This window comes from Trichosurus vulpecula, chromosome 4 (genome assembly GCF_011100635.1).
Source record: "Trichosurus vulpecula isolate mTriVul1 chromosome 4, mTriVul1.pri, whole genome shotgun sequence".
Taxonomy (NCBI): domain Eukaryota; kingdom Metazoa; phylum Chordata; class Mammalia; order Diprotodontia; family Phalangeridae; genus Trichosurus; species Trichosurus vulpecula.
In genome coordinates, this window is record NC_050576.1 from 344586216 (window position 1) to 344598588 (window position 12373).

The 12373-nt window shown below is 35.1% G+C and overlaps 1 protein-coding gene across 1 annotated transcript; it reads left to right on the forward strand.

Annotated features, from left to right (window-relative positions):
• Positions 1-9930: 9930 nt before the first annotated feature.
• On the forward strand, positions 9931-10443 carry LOC118847911 (40S ribosomal protein S24-like). Its single transcript, XM_036756604.1, has one exon. It carries the CDS (start codon positions 9963-9965, stop codon positions 10359-10361), a length of 399 nt encoding a protein of 132 aa, XP_036612499.1. The 5' UTR covers positions 9931-9962; the 3' UTR covers positions 10362-10443.
• Positions 10444-12373: the final 1930 nt, after the last annotated feature.

The window sequence follows — 12373 nt, forward strand, 5'->3', positions numbered from 1 at the left end:
CATCTCACATTGGATGTCTTGTAGACATCTTAATTAAGCTTAACATGTAAAACTGAACTCACTGTTTTCCTTCACCACATTCTTCCATTCTTCCCTCTTCCTTATTCTGCTACTATTGCGTATTTTAATATTATCTGCTGGTCAATCAGGCTCACCCTATAAGTGTCATGTATCAGTATTCATTCTCATCTCAGAAATTCAGCCATTTGCCAAGTGCCGTTTTTCAACCTTCATAATATTTCTTCATTATGCTCCCTTATATCTTCTTGCACTGACACCATCCTGTAACAGCCCCTGATCTTCTCATGCTTGCCTTTTTGCAATAAGCTCCTGATTGCCCTCCCTGTCTCAAGACTCCCCTTTCTCCAATCTATCTTCCATTGAGCTGTCAAAACAATCTTCTTAAAGCACAACTATGACAATTACACACATACACACACACGCATATATCTCCCCATCCTACCAAGTTCAGTGGCTCTCTTTTACCTTCAGAATTAAGTATAAAATCTTGGGTTTGGCTTTTAAAACACTTCATAACTTTTTCCCTTCCTTCCATTCTGGTATTTTTATACTTTATTCCCACCAATCACCATGTATCCCATATACTCTGATCCAATGACAATTGCCACCTTGCTGGGCCTCACATATGACATACTTTCTTCTAACTTCATCTTCCCTATACCTGGAACTCTTACCTTCCTCATCTCTTTCCCTTGCCTTCCCTCTTTTCTTCCAAGTAAAAGTTAATGTCTCACTATTTGCAAGAAGCCATTCCCAGTTGTCCTTAATATCAATGTCTTCCTTCTGAGAACATATACAATTTATCTTGCACATGTGTTGGTTGCCCATAATTGTTTTCATGTTATCTTCCCTATTAGAGTAAAGCTTTCTGAGAAAAAATACTTTAAGAAAATCTGTTTTGTCCTTCCTTATATTCCCAGAATGACTGGCTATAGGTGATTAATAAATTCTTGTTGACTGCACTTCACTTCCCAGATTTGCCTGAAACATTCCCTTTTATCATTTTTATATCTCAATGATATTCCATTAAATACATATACAATAACTTGCTCAGATATTCCTTCCTGTTTCTTTTATTTCTGTTGAATTCTTCCCTCATCCATTAAATCTCAACTCAAAAGAAACCTCTTTCACATAAACATCAAAGATCCTCTTACTCAATAAAAATTCCTCCCTTTGAAAGTAAAAAAAAAACCTCTATTTTCTATAAATTTGTAATTCTAAAATGAAATTTTATGTGAAGTTTTATTATACTTATTAGTATTGGTGTTTTAATTCTCAATTATAAGGGCAAAAACTATGCCATATTTTAATTCTATATGTCTCCCAGAATCTAACACATTACTTCAAACAAAATAAGTACTTAATAAATATTTTGAATGAATTAGCTTACAAAATTAATGTAAGTATAGCTCTTATAATAGAATGGTGGTTAAGAAAACTATCCAAATTTACTTTTTTTAATGTTATTTGAATCTCCAGCTAGCAAAAGTAATGAGAAAGCTGGATCCCAATATAGTAAATATTTTTCCACTATTTATTCATTCTCAAAACTGCCTTCAGGATCTTTTTTCAAGCTACAAGTGAAAAAAGTCACATAAATCTGAGCTTGGGGTTTCTTATGGCAGATTAATTTGCAATAAAATTTGCATTCCTATGGATCATTGGGTAGCTTTTAGTCATCACAGATCAAACTAATTATGACTAGTTTTCTTATTTCTGGCCTTTCCTTGTCATTTCAGGAAAATAAAAGTGTAAAAATAAGAAGATGTTTAAAAATGAGGCAAGAGGGTAGCTATTAAAACAATCACAACACTAAGATATTATGAGATTTAACAGGAAAAGAAGATGAATTTAGTTCCCTTAGGGTCTGATTATCTTTTGTGAAATAGATTTTCAAGAAACACCCTTATTGTTATTTAAAAAAAAACTTTTCAAATTTGAGTACTTTTTATAGCTTTACAAAAATAACAAGGTTAATTTCTGAGATGCAATGTAGTTTCTCATTTGCATTTGTTTTCATGTCATAAGATCTGACTTCAAATCATTACTCACTAGCTAGTTTTTTTATCTTAAAATGAGAGTATTTGTAATAGATTGCCTGTAAGACCTCTTCCAAGTCTAAATCAGAATAAAGATCCAATTAGCATAGTTTATTGCAGCCCAGAATCCCCAAGCTCAAGCAATCTGCCAGCCTTAGTCTCCAAAAGTAGCTCAGATTAAGTTTGTGTGCAACTATTCCTGGGTCAATTTATTTTCAGTCAAGAACGTGGTTAGAAGCATGCTTCCATTTTCTTTGGTATTTATCCTGTAAGGCAAGTATATTTATAGGATGTGATCATTTTCTTTAATTGTCTTATTTCAAAGAATTATCTTTGCAGGCAATTGTCATTTTACTAAGCTCAAGTATCCATATAAGGCAAAATTGAGTCTAGAATTGAGTTCTCCTAATGATTGGTTCTTTGCTCTTCATAATGTAATAACTACAAATATGTGCTACTGCTGCAGGTTCTTTCAAGTTCTTGTCACTACATCTAGATATCTAGAAGAACATCTAGAGTAATTTTAAAATGTATTTTATTGAAGAGTTAAGGAAGGTGGGGATTAATGGGAAGAGCCATGATAGTGATACCAAAAAATAGATAGAATAGAGAGGTATCAATTATTTTTTTTAAGTACACTGAAAAATAAAGAGAAAATCAGAGGATTACACAGATAAGGATATTGAAAGTAAGATCTCAAGTTTGAAATATGCTTTTAGAAAGCTGTAAATTGTCAATATTCACATTTTCACATGTGGTCTTCTTTTTCTACTCCTTGCATTGGGAAATATTTATGGTTGTAGACTTTCTCCAGCTTATAATAACAATAAAGTAGTTTAAAAATTATGTTTTATGGGACCCTCTCCTCCAATTCTCCTCATGTACATTGTCATCAGTGTTACCTTTAATACACAGTTCTGATCAATTTATATCCTTCCTCAAAAAGCCAAGAAAGGGACTAGAGTTTGGTTAGTGAATAAAATACATGATCCTTAGTGTGGTGGTCAGTAATTCAATTAAACTACTTGCAAACTTCCTTTCCAGTCTCACTGCATATCCTATGTTTCAATAAAGCTAAATTTTTCATTATTGGCCAGGCAGCATGAAACAGTGGATAAGGCATGGGATTTAAAATTGCAGTACTTGGGTTCTAATCCTTCTCCTTCTACTTAATATAAAAAGTGACCTTGAGTAAGCCATTCCCACCTCCGTGGGCCTTAATTTTTTCATCTATAAAATAGAAGCTGGGTTCTGAGTAGACTGTTGTTGTTCAATTGTTTTAGTCAATGTGGGCTCTTCATGACCCAATTTGGGGTGTTCTTTGCAAATATACTAAAGTCAGTTGCCATTTCCTTCACTAGCTCATTTCATAGATAAGAAACTGAGGCAAACAGTGTGAAGTGACTTGCATAGTGTCACACAGCTAGTAAGTGTCTTAGGGCAGATTTGAACTCAGGAAATTGAGTCTTTCTGACTTCAGGTCTGGCACTCTATCTATGTAACTGTTGGGGTAGACTGAGTAATTGTAAATTCCTTTCTGGCTATACTTCTAAGAATCTAGTCATTTTAAAATAACTTTCTTTAAAAGGCTGCCTACAATGGGTGTCTCCAATTCTCCTCTCCCTTATTGTCTCTTTACAAATCAATTTTGGACTTTATCATTCCACTGAAACTGCTACCTCTAAAATTACTAATTATCTCTTAGTTGCCAAATTCAGTTGTCTTTTCTCAGTTCTCATTCTCTTTGATTTTTATTTTTTGCAAAATTTGACAGTGTTCATGACTCTTTCTCTTCCTTGATACTTTCTTCTCTATAGGTTTTAGGGATGCCACTATGTGCTGGTTCCCACCTAGCTTTCTGACTGCTCCTTCTCTGTCTCCTTTGCTGGATCCTCTTTCAGACCATACCCACTAATGATTGTTGTCCCTAAGGGTTCTATTTTGGACTCTTTTCTCTTCTCCCCCTATACCATTTCAACTGATGATATGAACTTTCATGAATTTAATTATCATGTCCATACATATGATTCACAAATCTGTCACAAACTCTCTGTTGACCTTCAATCTCTCAACTTCAACTGAATTTCAGATATCTCAACTGGATGTCTAGCAAATATCTTAAACTCAATACATCCAAAATGGAATTGTCTTTTGCCCTAAATTCTTCCCCTCCCTCATATTTCCCCTGTTTCTATAGAGGGCAACACCATTTTCTGAGTCCCTCACACTAGAAACATAGGACTCATCCTGAATTTATCTTCTACTATGCATTTCCTATTGTCTGCCAATTGTCCATTTCACTCTTGTAATATCTCTTGAATATGCCCCTTTCTATCCTCTGTCACTGCCACCACTTAATGTAAGCTGCCACCATGTAATGTTTGGATAATTGCAATATCCTGTTGGTAAATCTGCTTGCATCAAGTCTTTCCCTACTTCAATCTATCCTTCACTGAACCATCAAAGTTAATTTCCAAAAGTCCAGGTTTGATCATGTCACCCTACTAAAAATTACAGTGGCTCCCTTACACTTTTTTGAAAAACTAGAAAATTCCTTCTTTGGCATTCAAAGCCTTTCATAAGCTACTTCTTCATCTTTCTACTCTTCTTATATCTTACTCATGGAAATGTTATCTTCAAACCAATGACACTGGACTCCTCACTATGTATCATTCCTCTGATATAGGAATTTTCTTTGATTGTTCTTCATGCCTGCAATTTTCTTTCCCAAGTACAAAGTAAAAGCCAATCTTTTATTCCCTCTCAATTCTAGTCCCTTTCCTCTTTTAATTATTTCATATTCATCTTGTATTCAGTTTGCTTTGTATATATTGGCTTGTAGGTTGTCTCCTTCATTAGATTATAAACTTCTATCTTTTGCCCATTTTTTAAATCCCTGGTGATTAGCACAGTGTCTTGCACATGGTAGGTACATAATAAACATTTGTTAATTGATTATTTCTCCACCATCTATTCATTAGCCTTTGAAAATTCATTATGCATGAAGTGATATCCTCTTCATTGTTTTCTATTGAAATTCTTCTTTTTCTCTTAGGCCTATTTAAGTTGTCATTTCCTCTCTTTATACGTGACTCCTAATCTCCCTGTGATTCCTCCTTCCTTAAATAGACGATTATATTCTTTTTCTGATCACTGACAGGCCCTTCATCATTGTCTAAATTGTTTAATAGTTATTTGTGTACATTTCTTTCACCCTCTTACTAGTTTCTACATACCTTGAATGAACTGACTATATATTATTTTATCCCCTGTTATGGTTGTACTGGAAGTAGCCCATGCTAGCTCTTGCGATCTAATTGTTAAAATTTTCAGTGTGGCCATTTATATCTCAGAAATAAGCAAACACTACAAATTGGGATTTAGTTTAATGCTTTATTGATTATCTAAACTAAAAATAATGGAGAAATGTTAATGATACAAATTATCTTAAAAGTACAAAGTGCTATTTTTGGAGAGCGTATTAATCATTTTCAAACACCACTGGCTGAAGAGACCTTGTATATTCCTACCCATGATATTTGCTTACAATGTTCCCTATTCTTGAAATGTCCTCTAATTCCCCAGTGTTTATTGAACTGTTACCCTTCTTTTAATGCACTACTCCTATTTCACCTCCTTTAGGAAAACTTTATTAATTCCCTTCTCATTTAATAATCTTATCAATTGGATCTCACACGGAACCTTTTTTTGCACTTATTAATGCACTTATCATAAAGTCATATGTATAATACCCATTCAGTGTATATTATAGCTGTCTGTCCATCTCATTATCTTATTAGATTGCATGCATCATCAAGGCAAAGCTCATTCTTTCTCAAATTCCTTATCTCAAATTTGTATTTTTAGCAGCACATACCATCATGGCCTAGGTTACTCTCTCTCGCTCACCCTCCCTCTCTCTCTCTCTCTCTCTCTCTCTCTCTCTCTCTCTCTCACACACACACACACACACAGCTATTGATAACTTTTTTTTCCTCTGAAAACTACCTAGTTATATAGTTTAACCATGTCTGAATTGTAGAATCATTTTTATTCTTATAGATTTGACTCAGTCCCCTACATATTTTAGAAATAAGACCTTAATAAGAAAAACTTGCTGAAGATATTTTCCTCAGTTTTTTTTTGTTTTTTTGCTAATTTTAGCTGTGGTGGTTTTAACTTTCTTTTTTAAATTTTATGCAATCAAAATTATCCATTTTTCCTCCAGTGAAATTATTTTTCTCTCATTTCTTTATGAAATTTTACCTTATCCATAAAACTGAGAGGTAATTTCTTCCCTGCTCTGCTAATATGCTTATGATATCGCCATTTATAATTAAACTTCCACCCAATTTGAGCTTATCTTGGTATAAAGTATGAAATGTTGGTCTAATCCTACTTCTTATCTTAGTGCTTTCCATTTTTCTTAACAGTTTTTTTTTTTCAATAATGATTTCTTGCCTCAATGGTTGGGAACTTTGTATTGATAAAAAATAATATTTTGAGATCATTTGCTTCTCTATACTGTGTACACACAAAAAGAGATATGATTGAGTGGTTGTTTTTGTCCCCATTTCCTGATACAGTTCTTAATATATTTTGTTGAAAGAAATGTCTTCTTCTTTAAATATTTCACTAAACACAAATGGAACCTATCTATTTATTTAACTACCTTTTTTACACAGACACATTGGAGTACAGGAATACAGATACATTGTTATATTTGGCTGATATGTCCATTGTATGATCTGATAAAAGGGCAGTTCAGTGGCATTGTGGATAGACTGCAGAGCCTGAAGTCCAGAAGACTCATCTTCCAGAGTTCAAATAGGGCCACAGACCCTTGCTAGGTATGTCACTCTGGGCAAGAAAACTGCCAAGAACTCTTCAATAGGAAAAAATAAAGCACCAATTAAAAGGATCCATAGATATCAAACAGAAAACAGAAAAACAAACAAAAGCTGGTACTTTAAAGTTCAAGAGAGTGCATTTTTAAGTTTCAGATTCTAATGATAAACAGCATGTTCAGTAAGTGACCAATATAAAGGAAAGGAAATTTGAATAGCCCAAGACTAGCCTGTACCATAAGAAACTGATAAAATGAGTATAATAATACATTCTAAAAAGCAAAGAAACTCAACTCACAAGGGAACATGACATATATTGCAAATCTGCACCTAATCGTATTTTTTAAAGAGGGACATTTAATAATGAAAAAGGTACTTGAATCATTCCTTCCTGAAAAAAAAAAATGATGTGAGATATACCAAACAATGAACATATCAAAAAAAGTAAATAATTACATTTACTAAAGAAAACACAAGTAAGAAAATAAATTATTCTCTCTCCTAAAACTGGTTAAAAAACTAGGAAGAAAAAGATACCTATGGGTTAAAAATAACAGAAGGAATATTGATAATTTTTTGGAAGTACACTGTAGGGATCAAAATTAAAGTAGATTTTAAAGAAACGAGAGAGGTGACAGTGTAGGAGCATATATGAAAGCTTGTGTATTAAACCCCATAATCCATTCCTACTCCCTTCCCTCCAGGTGAATCAATGTATTTTGAGAGAATAAATTGCAGAATGGAAGAATATATATTAAAAAAAAACAGAGAAAGGAGGAGAATAGGGGTAAGTCTTATAATCAAATCAAGTTCATAGTTAACAATAAGGGAAAATAATTATAGTGCTAGCTCAGGAATAAGAAAAGCTACAGGATTATGGGTGATGTGGCAAAGGGAAGGAATGCAAAAGAGGGAGAAAGGATTCAAAGGGCAAAGGAGTCTCAGTAAAGATCACTATCATGGCAAGGGGAGAAATTTTTCTTGCAATGTATCTAATCTGTAGTGATTAGGTACACAAAGACATAATTATAGAGAATTGTCTTTCCAAAGACAACATACTGGCTATATAGAAGCAAACTAGAGATCCTAGGGGCAACAGGATTCCTGACAGATAAGTGGGCATGGACCTATCATGGAGATTCATGGAAAATGAGAAAAAAAAATATTTATTGGGAGAGGAAAGGATAGAATTTGAAGGAGATATTTCTACCACCAGGCAATGCTCATTACCTCACACAGGAAATGATACTTCTAGGAGTGACACACAACAACAAAAGGGGGGTGGTGGCAAAATAAAAGAGGAAATAAGAAACATTATTTAGAGAACTGAAATCAGACACGTACTTTATTAACTTAACTCCATTTGGAAAACAAAGAGATTAAAGAGAGAATAAATAAATTCAGAGAAAAAAAATCTCAAAATAAAAGTCTGGAATAGATAAAATGGAAGAAAATGAAAATAGCAAATTGAAGTTATCCTTCTTAGAAAAAGACAGAGAAGTGGGACCAAGATGGCAGGGTAATAAGAGCATTCTATCCGGACTTTCCAAAAATGCTCAAAAAAAAGTAAAATAATACCTCACATATAATTCTGGTGTTGTACAGCCAAGTTGTGAATTGGTCCAACCATATTAGAGAAAAAGAACCCAATGTACAATAAAACCATAAAACTCTTTGTCCTACCAATACCTCAATTAGGTCTGTATCCCAAAGAGATTTTAAAAAAGAGGGGAAATAAATTAATTAAATTTACTCTTTTTGGATGGCAAAGAATTGGAAATTGAAGGTATGTCCATCACTTGGGGAATGACTGAACAAATTATGATATATTGTTTTGATGAGATACTATTTTTTATGAGAACAAATGAGCAAGATACTTTCAAAAAACTGGGAAGACATATGAACTGATGCAAAGTGAAGTAAGTCAAATCAGGGGAACATTGTACACTTTAATAACAATTTTGTAGTGATAATTAACAGTGAAAGAATTACATACTCTTAATAAAATGGTCCAAGAAAATTATAAAGAACTCATGATGAAAAATACTATACACCTCCAGAAAGAGAACTGATGAACTCTAAATGCAGTTTGAATTTAATTGAAGAGAGAGGAGGAGGAATTTTGCACAAACTTCTTAATTGAGAAGGAAATCAATAAGGGGAAATGTTAAGAATTAATAACTACGTAAAGGAAAGGGTAAAAAGAATCAATGTCAAGTAAAACTTAACAACTATGGAATAAATTGATAAATAGAGGTAGAGAGTTGGGTTGAGGTTGAAGAATAAAAATTGTGGGGATACCTTTGCCTTATGGTAGACCACGAAAAACTAATTTTAATGACAAAATACCACCTTAAAGGAAGAAGTTAAACAAATAAAAAACACCTTAATTCAAAAAATATACAAAAGAAACAAATGGAAAAAAAAATTAAATCTAACTCTCATGACATCAAATATGAATGGAAAACATCCAGAATAAGAAGGTTAATGGATCTTGCATTAAAAGAGAAACAGTCTAATGTGGAAAAAAAAAGATTGCTTTAGATACCTCTAATAAGTGCTCCATATTTGAGCTATATAGCCAGCTTTCACAAATATGTGCAGTTAAGTGGCACAGTGAATAGAGCACTGAGCCTGGTGTCCAAGTCTGAGTCTAAGATCAGAGTTCAAGTCTGAACTGAAATACCCACAGGCTGTGTGACACTGCATAAACCACAATCCCTGTCTGCATAAAACTGTAAAAAGAAATCATGATCACTCCAGTATCTTTGCAAAGACCACCCCATGTACAGTATTAAAATTTTGAAAGACATCATATGATGAGCCTCTCAGGTCAGAAGGGCCTGATAAGCTATGGTCCATGGGATCATGAAGAGCTGGATATGAATGAATGACTGAACAACAACAATTTCAAACATATAAAAAGTAAAAGTATTGCACAACATTTAAGAAATCAAGGGATATAAAAAGTTCTTAATAGAATCAAAAAATATTGTTAAAAATCAAATGAAAGGCTTTCCCTCTCCTGCTGCTCGAGGAGCCGGCCGTCACCATGAATGACACTGTAACCATCAGAACCAGGAAGTTCATGACAAACAGACTTCTTCAGCGTAAACAGATGGTTATAGATGTCCTTCATCCTGGAAAGGCCACAGTGCCCAAGACTGAAATTCGAGAAAAACTGGCCAAGATGTACAAGACCACTCCAGACGTCATTTTTGTCTTTGGATTCAGAACCCATTTTGGTGGTGGCAAAACAACAGGCTTTGGCATGATTTATGATTCCCTTGACTATGCAAAGAAAAATGAACCAAAGCACAGACTTGCAAGGCATGGCCTGTATGAGAAGAAAAAGACATCAAGAAAGCAGCGAAAGGAACGCAAGAACAGAATGAAGAAAGTCAGGGGTACTGCAAAGGCAAATGTTGGTGCTGGCAAAAAGAAGGATTAAAAGGCACTATGGATGACGTTTATCCGTGAAGATAATTTTTCATCAGAACATAAATAAACTATATAAAAACTTAAAAAAAAAATCAAATGAAAGGAGTCTGTCGGAGCACAGAGCCTGTGGCAGTGGGACCAGCTAGCCTGGAGGCCTCAAACCCCAGGCAAATGCAAGGGCACCAGACCAAACCAACCAGGAACAGCAGAGGAATCTGGCCATCCTGCCAGTCTGGGAGAGTGCTGGGTGAGAGAAACACCAGAGCAGGAACAGGTGGAAGTAAGGTCTAAGGCTGTGATCGAGTCCCAGTCCTCTCAGCCCAGGACAGGAGTCTATCAGAGCACAGAGCCTGCAGCCCTGGGAGCAGCTAGCCAAGAGGCCTCCAACCCACAGTCTAAAGGTTTGAAACTTGCCTTCTTGTACTCCTTGTAGCCAGGATGTGCAGGTCAAATGTCTCATATCCCTCCCTTGAATAAACCCAGAGAATAAACCTCAGCAGAAACAGAGGAGTCAGAAGAGGGGCTTCAGTAGTGAGAAAAGTGGGGGAGAAAGCCCCTCCTATGGTGGCAGAAGGAGACTAGTGCAGGAAGAGAGGTGTCCCAGCAGCCCACAACTCAGCAGAACAATGAGATTAACTGAGCCCCAGGGGATGGAGCTCACTAATGTCAATGCCAGGACCCCAGACTTGGCTTTGCACAGCCAGGGTAAGTGGCAGACACCAAAACAGACATGAGCTGAGACCACCCCTGCTGTAGAGCAGTCCTGGGGAAGAGGAGACTCCCAGCAGGCACACCACCCCTCCCCCACACCACAAGAAACCAGAGGCCATAGCACATAAAGCTAGATCCCAACACAAGAAATGGGACAGAGCCCCCTGAGCCTCAGAAAGAGAGATCTACTTCAGAAACCAGGAGAAAAAAAAACACCATGAAAAAGAATTGTAAGAATCTTTCAAAGACTGTTGACTCATATTATGGAGACAGGGAAGACCAAAATACCAATTCAGAAGAGGACAGCATGGACACTCCACACACATCTGAATCCTCAAAAGGGGAAGTGAACTGTTCTCCAGACCAAAAAGCATTCCTGGAAGAACTCAAGGAGGACTTAAAAAAACAAATTAGGGAGGTAAAAGAAAAGTGGAAAAAATGGAAAAAAAAATCTTTGAAGAAAACAAATATTTAAAAGGTAAAATTGGGGAATTGGTTAAGGAATATAAGAATATAAATGGAGAAAATGTCTCACTGAAAAGTAAAATCAACCAAATGGAAAAGGAGACAGAGAAGACAAAGGAAGAAAACAAAACATTAAAAATTAGAATTGGACAAGTAGAAGCTAATGACTCTATGAGACTATCAGAATCAGTCAAACAAAATCTGAAAAATGAAAAAATAGAAGAAAATGTGAAATATCTGATTGGAAAAACAACCAACCTAGAAAAGAGATCCAGGAGAGACAATCTAAAAATTATTGGTCTACCCGAAAGCTATGATAAAAAAAAAAGAGCCTGGACAGCATCTTCCATGAAATCCTTAAAGAAAATTGCCCAGAGGTCCTAAAACCAGAGGGTAAAACTGTCATCAAACGAATCCACTGATCACCCCTGGAAAAAATACCAAATTGAAAACTCCAAGAAATATTATAGCTAAATTCCAGAACTACCAGGTCAAGGAGAAAATATTTCAAGCAGCTAGAAAGAAATGAATTCAAATATCATGGAAATACAGTCAGGATCACAAAAGATCTTTCAGCCACTACATTAAATGACAGGAGAAATTGGAATACAATATTCTAAAAGTGAAAGAGCTTGGACTACAACCAAGGAGCAACTACCCAGCAAAATTGAGGATAATTTTCCAGGAAAGAAGATGGACATTCAATGAAATAAGAAAATTCCAGACCTTCCTGATGAAAAGCCCAGAGCTCAATGGAAAATTTGATCTCCAAATACAAAACTGAAGAGAGACATAAAAAGGTAAATGGGGAAAAAAACTCTAGTTAATCAGTACAGCTAATTAATT